This window comes from Vanacampus margaritifer, chromosome 1, assembly GCF_051991255.1.
Source record: "Vanacampus margaritifer isolate UIUO_Vmar chromosome 1, RoL_Vmar_1.0, whole genome shotgun sequence".
NCBI lineage: Eukaryota > Metazoa > Chordata > Actinopteri > Syngnathiformes > Syngnathidae > Vanacampus > Vanacampus margaritifer.
In genome coordinates this window covers 64,539,826-64,553,069 of record NC_135432.1, presented here as the reverse complement: position 1 = coordinate 64,553,069, position 13,244 = coordinate 64,539,826, and the positions used below count along the sequence as shown (strand labels likewise).

The window sequence follows — 13,244 nt, the reverse complement described above, 5'->3', positions numbered from 1 at the left end:
GGTTGCTCAATAAACAACAAAAAACTGTTTTATTTTCCTATTTTCCCTTTTTTTTTGGGGGGGGGGGGGTAGAACAAAAAATACTTTTCTAATAATATGTTTTTTTCTTGTTTTTTGCTGCAAAAACAGCAACACTGACTGTGTTTTTTTTAAAATGGCAACAACAATGTTAATTTTTTTCTTGTTTTTCAGAATATTATTATATTATTATAATATTTTTTCTCTCTCAAAAATCAATAAAATTTAATTGATTTATTTTCTGATACAAACTTACACAAAATAATTTTTGGAAAACATTCTCTTCTTTTAGTTTTTGTCTATTTTTTCCATTTTTTTCTTATTTGGAATAAAAAACAAACAAACTAATATTTATTGTCTGAAACCCCCTCGAAATATTTTTTTATTTACTTTGTTAAATATATATAAATATATATTTCTTTGTTTTCATTGAAAAAACGACAAAAATAATTATCATAACTTCTTATAATGGGATAAATATTTTTTTGTCCGTTTTCTTTAAAAACACCCAAAAAGTTTTTTGATTTTCACATAAAACAGGAAATTCATAATCCACGGATAAAAAAAGCTTCTGTTCAAGTCCCGAGAGGCTGCCGTTATTGGAGAACCTTCACCTGCTCCAAAGCGCCCTCTTGTGTCCAAAGTGAGTAAAAAATGATGCCGATTTATCCTTCAACCCTGATGCAGCATCCATGTCTCCCACCTCCAACACGGCTGACTCAAACGATCAGCTCATCAGCAAGCTCTGCAGAAGCCTGATAACGATCCTGTTATCGAATCAGGTGTGTTGGTGGAGGGAGACATGGAAAAGCGGTGTCTCTCCAGGACCAGGGTTCAGCGTGAGCGTGCGTCACACGTGTTCTCGATTGTCTTTGTGAGGCCACGACAGCTTCCATCCGGAGAGGGAGGCCCCGTGCAGGCCCCGCCCCCCCGCGCTCGGCCCTCCGTCGGTGGACGTGCGCAGCGAGGTGAAGGCCTTGCTGATCCAGTTGTTCTTGGCATCCTGGAGGTTGTTGGCCAGGATGCCCCTCTCGTGCTCCAGCTCCTGCACAACCAAAATATGACATTTTGACGCGTTACATGATCATTTGTCACATGTAACATTACGACTATTTTAACTCATTCAATGCCATTGACGGCTATAGACGTCAAAAATTCATTGTAACTATTTTCATTAGTTTAACATTTTTTCCCACTTTTGTTAACAAGAGTATGAAAACCTAGATTTTTTTTTTATTGTAGTAGAACAAGATATAAAATTTGTGATTAATCGTGAGTTAACTAGTGAAGTCATGCGATTAATTACGATTAAAAATTGGAATCGCCTGACGCCCCTAATTTTTAAATAATATTTTCTTAAATAAAAAAATTAAATAAACATTTGAAAAAATAATTATTTCAGTTTTGTTTTTTTAAAATAAAAGATTATTAAAAATTCATCAGGCATCGGGCGATTACAATTTGTAATCGGAATTAACCGCATGACTTCCCTAGTCGCGATTAATCACAAATTTTATATCTGTTCTAAATGTACAATAAAAACAAATGCAACCGTGCCATCTAGTGGCAGAAAAATGACCTCAACACAAATCAATATCACACTCGTCTTTTACATTACAGTACATCCTTTTCATTTGAACTCAATTTCATCAATTATGAAATTATTTTTTTTCCACTTTTGTGTTAAGTATGAAAACGTAGTATTTTATTGTACATTTTAATGTACATTTAGAACAGATATAAAATTTGTGATTAATCGTGAGTTAACTATTGAGGTCATGCGATTAATTACGATTACAAATTGAAATCGCCTGACACCCCTAATTAAGACTTTTTTTGCTTTTTACATTTCATATTTTGTCTCGTAACTTTGCAACTTTTTCTTGGAGCATTCAGTTTGTTTTCTCGTCTCAAAATGGCGACATTATAGTAGTCGTAGTCGGACTTTTTCTTGTATTACATTACAAGTCTGTTGGAACATTCTGACTTTTTCCTCGTTACGTTGCGCCATGCCGTAAAATTTACATTTCAAATGTTGGATCGTAACATTACAACTTACAATTTATTTTTTTTTACAATTTCATTGTATCATTCTGACTTCTTCCTCGTTACATTACAATTTGTCATACCAAATTTTTTTCTCAAAAGTTACATCCTGTTCAGAATTTTTCACAGCACATTTTGAGTTTTTGTCATTACTTTTTTATTTTTTTTATTCTGGATTTCATGTGTATAAATGATCAAAGCACGATTACTTTTCGGTCTTAACATTACAATGTTATTGTTCTCATGATTCAAACTGCATTTGACTGCACCTGGATCTTGCAGTTGGCCTCCACCACCTGCAGTTTAGTCTGAGCCAGCTCCTTCTCCAGCTGCCTGATCTGAGCCTTGAGGGACGCCCTCTCCTGGTTCTCCCGTCTCAGTTCCGCTTGGGTGGGACCCGAGTGCTGCTGATCCCATTCCGGCACCACCACGGCGCTGTGGTCATGCGGCGGCGAAGGCGACGCGTCGGACGCTTCTCCTTCTTCGTATTCCGCCGCGTGATGACGACAATGCGCGCAGGCCTTCATGGCACTCTGGAATACACAAAAGGTCAAAGGTCGGAGAATTGTAACAATGAATTTAGAATGAGAAGAATATAGTCAAAATATTACGAAAATAAGACTTGCTATGTTACGGGGAAAAAGATTTGACAATGTCATACTTTTTTCAAAAAGAAAACTCCGCAATAACAAATAACAAAACGTTATGAGGATTAACTGAGAAAATTGTAACAATTAGGGGTGTTAAAAAAAATCGATTGGACGATATATCGCGATATTACAATGCGCAATTCTCGTATCGATTCAATATGTGGCCGAATTTTTGATGGAAACAGGGTTAGGGTTCGCAATTTAACTCATTCACTGCCATTAACGGCTATAGACGTCAAAAATTCATTTGAACTATTTCTATTAGTTTAACATTTTTTGCCATTTTTGTTAACAAGAGTATGAAAACCTATAATTTTTTTTTGTACATTTAGAACAGATATAAAATTTGTGATTAATCGGGAGTTAACTAGTGAAGCCATGCGATTAATTATGATTAAAAAATTTAATCACCAGATGCCCCTAATTTTTAATAATCTTTTCTTTTTCTTTTTTAAAAGAGATTAAAAACCAAAAATAAAAATAAATGTACTTTTGAAAAAAAAAGAAAAAAGAAGAAAAGATTGTTTAAAAAAATGTACGATAATTTTATTCTAGGTTTTCATACTCTTGCTAAAAAAAAGGAGATTTTTTTTAAACTAATGGAAATAATTCAAATGAATTTTTGACGTCTATAGCCGTCAATGGCAGTGAATGAGTTAAGCATGGAAGAATGTTATATTAATGGAACATTAAACCTTAATATTTGTTTGCAATGTGGCTCACAGTTATAAGTCTGAAGTTTCAAATAAATATACAAATCTTACAGTTTACATGTACAAGTTTAGTGATTAGTAGTGATGAGAAAATGAAGCTTCTTGAACCTTCATGATGCACTTGCATTTTATTTTTTTAAACTCCTAGATGGTGCTCTTGGTTTGAAGATAATGGCGATGAAAATTGATTACATTTCCAGTGCCATCTAAAGGAGTAAAAAAATATCACAAGTGCTTCATGAAGCTTCATTTGTCTATCACTACTGATTAGTATTTTCAAAATTTTGAGTACAAAAAAAAAAGAAGCAATAATCAATTTATATATATATTCGTATCGTGATTAATCGGCATTAAATCGAATCGCCAGGTACTAGGCAATTCACACCCCTATTTTTTTTTTGAACTTATTCACCCTCGTGTACTGAAATGTCACCTTGAGCGAGTGAACCTCTTGCAAGTGAGCGTCCTGTTGCCTCTCCAGACGGGTCGTCAGCTGAGTGCAGATCTAAAGCGACGGGAGCGCGTCAACGTCATGTGACTTATGACATCATCAACACGCGTCTCCGGCACAGTACCTGTTTGTAGTCTGCTATGATGCCTGATGACCGCTTCACTTCTTGCTCTGCACTTTCCAGCTCCCGTCGCAACACTTCCTTCAACTTTTAATACAAGAGTTAGATAGTCATGGCTTGGGTCTGCATTATTATTATTATTACTATTATTATTACTAATAGTAGTAGTAGTATTGCTAATATGATTTTTGTCATTATTATATATATTTATGTATATATTTTTAAATCAACTCACTAGCCGGCACAGCGACGTGAGAACTATTCTGTGTAAACACCCCCACAGTAGTGCAGCTCACCGACCGAAAGATCCACCACAGCCATCCGCTAAATTACCAACACCCGGTTTAGCACACCTCCGCCCAAATTTAGCCAACCCGCTGTGCCGGATTTGAGCGGGTCACAAAAAATACAGCCCAAAATGGTCATTAGAAAAGTGAAAGTGTTGAAATAAAGCATGTTTCTTTTTATTATTATCATTACTATTAAATAAAAAAAATACAAAAAGTGAAATTCTTGAAATAAAGCACGTTAACTATTTTTTTTTAATTTTATTTAAAAAAACAAAACAAGTTTGATTGTTTCAAAATATGCCACTTTTATTTTTATTTTTTTAATTGTAGAAAAAACAACTCAATGGAAATTTGTCAAACTATTTGTTTAAAAAAAAACACATTATTACTATTAAATCCATCCATCCATCTTCTGAACTGCTTGTTAAAATGTTTTAGATTGACTATTACAAGATATGAGACTTTTTAAAATTAAATTTTTAAGGTAAAAAAAAATAATTGTCACACTTTAATTGTCTTAAATATTATTTATAGTAAATTAACAAAATAAATGTTTTAAGGTCAGTGTTACGTGACATCACACTTCTTTTAAATTATTTAATGTAAAAAACAGTTTAATGAAAAATTGTCACACATAAATATTATTTGTATAAATTAACAATACAAATATTTCACACTTTTTCAATGTATTTTTTATGAGAAAAAAAAGTTTGCCGCACCATTTTATCACATTATTTAAGAAATTAACATTCTAAATGTTTTAAGTTGAATATGCACGATATCACACTTTTAAAAAATATTATGTCATTGTTAAAATCTTAAAATAGGGGGCGGGCCGGCGTAGGGGAGGTGCATCATGTGACCCGAGGTAACGTGTCGTTTTTTTCAGAACGAAGTGTAATTGCGCATCCACCACAATAGGTGGCAGTGGCACTCTCATTGTCAGCGAGTTCACATTAGAAAGTGTACTGACAAAAAATAATTGAGAAGGCTTGCCTGCCTACTGCGCATTTTTCTGCACCCGTCACATATTCACCTAATGACAATTAGCATGACGACATCACTATCACGATGCAGCCCTCGTGGCTGAAGTTTAGGATTGCATCATCACACCCACCATGGCCGCCTCCTCCTCCTTCCCTTGCTTCTCCTCCTCGGTGGCCTGCAGTTGACGTCGGGTCAGCGTAAGGTCGCTGGTGAGCATCTCCACGCTATCCTCCGCCTGGCAACAACACCACAACGAAAGATTGACAAAAGTCATTTCATTGCACTTTTATGACACTTTGTTAAAAAAAATTTAAAAAAAGTACACACACAAACTGCTATTAAATCATTCCACAGTAATGTTTTTGTAAGTTTTTTTCTGCTGTTTAAAAAAAATATAGAATTCACTTTATGTCAGGGATGGGCAACATGCCTGCTCATATTCTGAGTGGCCCCTTGATTAATAAAAAAAAAAAAAAAAGATTTAAAAAAAATATATAAAAAAAAAATATTAAGAAAAAAATTTAATTTTATATTTGAAATTGTGCAAATTAAAGACAATGTCTTGTAAGTGTATATACTGTATGTAAATGGCCGATGGAGGCGGGTGCACCGAATATCATCTCGCCAAGGGTGCCACATAGGCTAGCGCCGGCCCTGCACGCGCCTTTTTGAAACTGAGAGCCCTCTTTGGTATTAGTACCACACTTTGATAAAACCACTTTCTAAAGACAAATATATATTTTTTTAATTTGAAAAGACCCCAAAATTGCACATTTTCTGTAAGAAAACAAAAAAAAATGGAAAAAAAAAAACCCCGGAGGCCCTACTTTGTCCAGTGCGCTCCTGAGGGCCACTTTGCTGGTGATGAGCCTGTGGGCCAGGTTGTCGTTCTCCTGCTCTAGTCGCAGGCTGGCCTGCTGAAGACGACGGTTCTCCATCTGCGGGCGGCGCAAACGCAACAGGCAGTTGGAGTCGGCGGCGCACGCCAGCGCCGAGAACACGCAGGCGGAGGCACGTACGCCTTCGCCATGCGGAGATATTTTCGGGTTTGTCTTAAATGTGTCCGTTTCCGAGGGGAGTTTGGCCGCTTTCCCACCTGGCATTTGTTGAGGGGGTCTTCCTCCTCCTCCTCCTCCTCCTCCTCCTTCTCGTCCATCAGTTGAAGGCGGCTTTCTCTCCGTTTGGCTTTCTTCGTTGGGATCTTCTGACAGAGAAAAAGTCAACAATTATTAAAGCACCTTCATTATTGCAATGGAGTTGCTTTCACTCACCCAAATAGAGGGGAAATGTGCCATTGTTTAATTGGTAGTAGTGTAACTTTTAAGGTAGCACTAAGTAACTTTTCAACCTGAATAAAACATTTTCATAATGAAACATCGACTTAAAACTAGTTGAATGGTACCTTTGCCATGGCCTGAGGGCGTCTGTATCATTTTTACTGCCACTAAGCAACTTTGAGGAGGATGGTAGGAACGCCGCCACACATAAAACAACTACAAATGTGCTGACCGCATTATGGCATACGTCACTTCCCCCTTTTCCCATTTGTTACAAAGACTGAAGCCAATTTCAATGCCGACGCATGAAAAAAAAAAAAACGATGCGCTTGTCCTTATGGGAAATGTGGTCTTCTTTTAGGCATAACGTTACCACTTTTGTCCATATGGCGGCGCCATTATCCACATCAACTGAAAGTTCCTTAGTGTTGCTTTAAATTGGTGCTTTGATTCTCCCCCAAAAAAGAGGGGGAAACAATGTTTAACTCATTCACTGCCATTGACGGCTATAGACGTCAAAAATTCCTTTGAACTATTTCTATTAGTTTAACATTTTCTTCCACTTTTGTTAACAAGAGTATAAAAACCTAGAATATTTTTTTATTCTACATTTAGAACAGATATAAAATGTGTGATTAATTGTGAGTTAACTGGTGAATTCATGCAATTAATTACAATTAAAAAATGTAATCACCTGACAAGATGATTATTAAAAATTAGGGGCGTCAGGCGATAAAAATTTGTAATAGTAATTAATCGCATGACTTCAATAGTTAACTCACGAATAATCATAAATTTTACATCTGTTCTAAATGTACAATAAAAAAAAATCTAGGTTTTCATACTCTTGTAAACAAAAGTAAAAAAAAAAAGTTTAACTAATAGAAATGGTTAAAATGATTTTTTGACGTTTATAATCGTCAATGGCAGTGAATGAGTTAATATTACATTTTTGGAATATGAGTTGTGAAGCAAAATCCAGCCGTCTTTTTTTTTTTTTTATCCATCTCGGGGAGCGGCCATATTGTCACTTGCTGCCCACTAAAGATGACATCACAGCTGCTCTGAAACCTGAGCAAATGTGATGTCATTTTCACACGGCAGCAAGTGGCAAAATGGCCGCCTTCTGATATTGATAAAAACTGCTGCATTTTGCTGCTTAACTCATATTGCACTAACACAATATTGACCACAATACCATTTATAGACTAGTGGGGCTGCATAGCATAGAGCATGTTATTGTCAATAAATCAAAAAAAACTGTGTGTGTGTGTGTGTGTGGGGGGGGGCTTCCCCTTATATAATAATCCTGCTAATAATCCTGGAAGAGTCCAATCTGTTTTTTGTTTGTTGTTTTGCTTCCGTTCGTGTGCAACACGTGAGGTCTCCGGTTCCGTTTTGCTTACCAGGAAGTGAGGTCCCGTTTCGGCCACCAGGCAGGCCAAGATCTCCTCCTCGCTCATTTGCTCCGCCAGCTGAGCGTCGCAGGACACCGTGACCGACACCTCCTGCATCATCTTGACCTCCCGGAAACGCCAAGGAACCAGGATCAAATCCCTACGGGTGGGTTGTTGCAAGTCCGAAACGGTGGTGAAATGGAAGGCAGGAGGAGTCCGCTTGACGACCGATTGAATCGGGCGAGCAGGTGCCAAGTGCAACAGGTTCCACCGGGTTTGTGTCTGAGACCTGCGAAGGAAACATGGAGAGCAACACTTGGTCGATCTGCGTCCTTTCACTCGTTTGTTTCTGGCACAGAATCCGACAGAACCTGCCGGACGCATTCAACATAATAACGCCGACAAGATGAAGATGAGGAGGAGGAGGATCCTTCGAAAGTAGCATTATTATGCTAATGAGGTCCCGGCGGGACAAACGAGTCGAGCAGGAAAAGCGAAAGAAAAATACCAAAACATTAATTGTAACACACCCTTGTTTTGATTTTCACATATTCTTTTGTTAGATCGCATATGCTTCCTGGTATTTCAAGTTGAAAGGTAGAACGATATATATTTTTTTCAAATTCACAACTAAAATGGAATAATAATAATAATAATAATAATAAAAACAAGTTCAAATCCCTAATTTGAACCCATATATTTAAAAACTGAGGTCACACAATTTTATAGCCACTGTTATAAATTGACCCTACTTTGAAACCCTAATCCTAGTTTGAAAGCCTTATTGTGGAAACTATAGCTTGTAGTTTAAAAACCTAGTTTGAATCCCTAATTTGAAACTCGGACCCGAGTTTAAAACCCTCTTAAAACTCTCATTTGAAACAGAACATATATCTTGACAGTTGAATCTTTTTTAAACCCATAATTTTATAGCCACTGTTCTAAATTTTGACCCTGGTTTGGAAACCTACTGTTCTGAAACTCATTTGAAACCCAAACCATCATTTCAAACCCTACTTTGAAACCTAACCCTAGTTTAAAACTGTACTTTGAGGCGCTAGTTTGAAATCTGAACACTAGATGGCGGCATTTAGCCCGAGTGATTCTTGGGGCTTCACCTGGCCACTAAAACAGTCCGACTGTTTTGTCTGATTTGAACTTCATTTCGAATGATATTGTGCATCCCTCTAATTCTTTTATTTCATGTTAAATTCAATTTGAACTGGGATTAAGTGGCTTGAAGCGTCGTTTTTGAAGGATTGTTAACAAGCTCTGCTTGTTGTGAATGTTGAGTGTTTGCGCACGCAAATCAGCAAGAAATGAGCTGAATGACATTGGCAAAAAGTCGTTATATATTCTCATCTGTTTGTCTAATTTAAATGTACATCATCTCAATACGCATCAAATATTGAACGCACCACCAGGTTTGCAAGGGCTGGACTTTTCATTGTAGTTTTTATATCGGTTTGACTTTTGTTTTTTAAATTCGGCTATTTTTAAATTATATGTAAATTATTAGTTTCTTTAAAATAAAATAAAAAGAGAGAGGATATGCGGTTCATTTTGTTTTATTTATTTATTCATTTAGGCTCCGTACTGCCACAAATACTCCAGTATTTGTTGAGTGAAAAAAAAAAAGAGTCACAAACTACCGACTTGGTTCTTCTGTAGCAATACCAAAATATTACTTTTAAAACGAACCCAGACATTTTATAAATATAAGTTGTACTTTCGATTATTTTTCGTTTTTTAAAAAGCATTTTTTCATTTTCGCTCCACACACACACACAGACAAACTTGTATTTAATTTTTTTAGGGGCGGTATCCATCTAAACCCTGCGTATAGAAACGTTGCTTATGACATCATGTCTCGTGCTGGGTTTGACCTCGCCATAACCTTCAGGTTGCCGAACGCGGGTCACAGCGTTACTTTGTGACGTTGTTTCCAGCCCTCCAACTGCACCGCGTCGTGGCCTCGGAAGTTCTCCATCATTCAATCAAAGCTTTATTTAGTAGCTTGTAACACCTTTCATTCTTTGAAATGTCACACTTTCGCATTTTTTCATACATAAAAAGCAACGCAAAGTGCGTCACAAAACAAATACACAAACGCTTCTCCCCGCCAGCGGTCTAGCCTCAAAATCCAATCGAACCGTCTGGATATCTGCGGCAAGCGTCCTTCGCTTGACAAAACGAAATGCCCATTTCTTATGCTCTTCGTGACGGTTCTCATCACGTGAGTTACCCGGCAGTTGACTTTTTAATAAGCATCAGTTCTCTGTACCGCTTTGGAAAGCTAAACTGTAAATGTCAGCACCTTTCTGACAAAATCCGCGCATAATTGACGCCCAATCAAATGCATTGGAATTATTTTCTTAAACCCAAATTTGGTCTGGACAGGCCGTGAGGGCGTCAAAGGCTGTTGGAAGCTGCGCGTGCTATGCCACGGACTTCCGACTTCCGGGTCAGCGCTGTTTCCGTCCACTGCTAGGCGCGTTCCAACACTCGCACCCCCCACCCCTGCGCCCCCCCAGAGAAAGACACGACACACTCGCAGCCTCGCACCCCGTCGACGGGAACGCGCAATCGAGGGGCAAAAAGGGGGAAGCAAGTACTGGGAAGCGTCCCACACGTCGCAAACCGGAAACTGAAACAAAGTTGAGGGGGGGCGGAAGTCCCGCCTCCTCCGTGGCATATAGTCCATTGGTTGTTGTGTGTTGTGGCGTAGTTACAGCCTGCTGTTTTGTAAAGAACTGTTAGCTTGGTCTAATTATGTCACCAACGCTACAATACGTTTTAGGCTAAAAATTTAGTGAAATGGGCAGAAAAAGAAACAAGCGTCGAATGACATCACATTGAAGCCAGTCGTTGAGCTCGGGGTCCGACGGCGCTATTTGAGTAGAATTTAATTCCAATCAAAACATTACGTTTACAAATGTTTTAATCTTCTCATCGATGCCACTTTTGTCCTTTCAGCCGAGAGATCAGTCGAGAGAGCTGCTTTTACCTTCTGAGGGTGGCGTGCGGACCTGGCATGTGGCAGTCGTGGCTGCTCTCCTGTTGTCTATCCTGGTGGCCATCTTGGTCCAGGTGCCGATGCACGCCTTTGGCAGCGGATGCAGCGAAAACAGCTTGGAGAATTTGGACGCCATCGTGGCCAGCGAAAACAGCTTGGAGAATTTGGACGGCATCGTGGAGAATGGAGAGGAATTCACGACTGACTTCCGAGGTCACAGTGATTAACAAGGTCAGCCCCGCCATGTAAAAATATTGCCAACGACTTTTCGATCTAATAGCTGATGCTGAACTGAATCAAGTCTCACGCTGTTAGTTTTTGGTGTCAAATCACTCTGGAGTAAACCGGACTCAACTAGTGGCTTTGGAGCTCATCAACGAGATGGCTCGAGTGGGAAAGGTCAAGATTGTGAGTACTCGGCCCCGATGAACCGACCAAAAGTCACGGGACGCCATGACGACGCTAATTCCTATTTTTCTTTCCATCAGGAGGAACCCGTGGACAACGCGATCTTATGTTCGACTGAAAACGTGACATGCGCGCAAAAACTCGATATGGAAACAAATAACAATGTGAGATTTTTGTTACTCCAGCTCCCAAAACAAAAACACATTTTTAATTTTTAAATTGCGTAAGCATTCACATGCAATTTTCTTGACTATTTTCCAATTGCAGCGGGAATTGCAGTTTTGAAATCAACCTTATGCTGAAAGATGGCTGGAGCCAGGCGCTGCACTTGAACCCTCGCTTCAAACCTGAGGAAGTGTTTGTGTGAAACTCCTTCCTGTCTGGCTCCTGGGGCAGTGAGGAGCGCCAGCTGACCAAATTCCCCTTTAAAGATGGCCAGTTCTTTGAGGTCAAATGAACTGAAATCAATTCTACACACACAACTCCCATTTTAAAAATATCATGTACTCTAAAAAGAGTTGGGTGAAAATGGACAGAGTCACTACTTGGTTCAATTTGACCCAATGTTTTGGTTTATGTACTAAGCTCCCACACCACCACCTCCCCAATAATGGGTCTGTTTATACAAAATAACCCCCCAAAAAATTGTTAAATTGACCCAGTTTTGGGTTTTGTGTGTACTCTAAAAAGAGCCGGGTCAAAAATAACCCAAATTGGGTTATTTCGACTAAAAAGTTGGGTCAAATGAATAATCCATAACCCAATTCATGGAATTTGTGTGCACTCTAAAAACAGTTGGGTCAAAAATGGAGCAAGTCATTACTTGGGTCAATTTGACCCAATTGGGTTGTTAAGTAAAATCGCCCCCAAAATTGGGTCGTTTTGTTAAAAAGAAAAAAAACGTTTTGTACAACCCTCCTAAAAATTACTCCAGTTTTAACCCAAATTGGGTTATTGGTACAACTGTTTTTTAGAGTGTGTTAATCATCTTGACAACAAAAAATGAAAAAACTGTTTTTGAATTGCACACACAAAAGGGTTGTTTTGGGTTTATTTAACCCAACATTTTGGTTTAAAGATTGACCCAAGCAGTTGGGTCGTTCCCTTTTTGACCCATTTCCACCCTAAAAAGAGTTGGGTCAAAAATGGAGCAAGTCACTACTTGGGTAAATTTAACCCAATTGCTTTGTTGGGTACAATCGCCCCAAAAATTGGGTCATTTTATAAAAAAGATCCTCCCCTAAAAAATCAAATAAAAAAATCAAATTGACCCAGTTTTGTACAGCCCTCTTAAAAAAATGTCAGTCCAGTTTTAACCCAAATTGGGTCATTGTCATTTTGACAACCAAAAATGAAAAAACTAATTTTGAATTAGGTTTAAAGATTAACCCAAGCAGTTGGGTCAATCCCTTTTTTACCCCAATTGGGTTATTCTTGACCCAACTGTTTTTAGTGTATTAATGATTTTGACAACCAAAACCAAAAAACACATTTTGAAACTACCCCAATTTCTTGGTTTATTTATATAACCCAACATTTGGTTTCAATTATTAACCAAAGCAGTTGGGTCTTTTTGACCCAAATTGGGTTATTTTTGACTGCTGTTTTTAGAGCGCAATGTTTATTGGTAGGCAATACGTAGAACGAGTGATGGACAAATGAAGCTTCATGAAGCACCTGTGATGCTTTTTGACTTTTTGAGGTGGCGCTCCATTGCACCAAGCCTTTATATTTAATCCGATTAATTGAATACATTAATACGGCAGCTATAAGAATTTTGGGGATTGATGTTGGTTGATGTTTCTGTTACTTAGTTTTAGTCCAATAAACAGCTTTACAAAATTGTCTTTTTTGCCACGGTTTGTTTTTT

General features: G+C 38.1%; 2 protein-coding genes across 4 annotated transcripts; one reads left to right on the top strand and one right to left on the bottom strand.

Annotated features, from left to right (window-relative positions):
• Positions 1–368: 368 nt before the first annotated feature.
• Positions 369–8,521, bottom strand: LOC144048694 (rab GTPase-activating protein 1-like). Of its 2 annotated transcripts, none has more exons than XM_077560945.1 (8): positions 7,960–8,521; positions 6,373–6,477; positions 6,104–6,214; positions 5,407–5,511; positions 4,003–4,086; positions 3,861–3,932; positions 2,334–2,597; positions 369–1,063 (listed from the first exon to the last, which is right to left on the bottom strand). In XM_077560945.1, exons 1-8 carry the CDS (start codon positions 8,332–8,334, stop codon positions 869–871), a joined length of 1,311 nt encoding a protein of 436 aa, XP_077417071.1. In that variant the 5' UTR covers positions 8,335–8,521; the 3' UTR covers positions 369–868. The 2 variants fall into 2 exon arrangements, with proteins under 2 accessions (XP_077417071.1, XP_077417064.1); XM_077560938.1 differs by having other exon boundaries at positions 6,373–6,480; positions 7,960–8,516.
• On the top strand, positions 7,976–13,219 carry LOC144048730 (uncharacterized). 2 transcript variants are annotated; one of them, XR_013293417.1, is made up of 5 exons: positions 7,976–8,116; positions 10,927–11,197; positions 11,282–11,374; positions 11,455–11,538; positions 11,642–13,219. XR_013293417.1 is itself a non-coding variant. In XM_077560998.1 (5 exons), exons 1-5 carry the CDS (start codon positions 10,161–10,163, stop codon positions 11,657–11,659), a joined length of 492 nt encoding a protein of 163 aa, XP_077417124.1. In that variant the 5' UTR covers positions 9,972–10,160; the 3' UTR covers positions 11,660–13,219. The 2 variants fall into 2 exon arrangements, 1 of the variants encoding a protein (XP_077417124.1); XM_077560998.1 differs by lacking the exon at positions 7,976–8,116 and adding an exon at positions 9,972–10,186.
• The last annotated feature ends 25 nt before the right edge of the window (positions 13,220–13,244 follow it).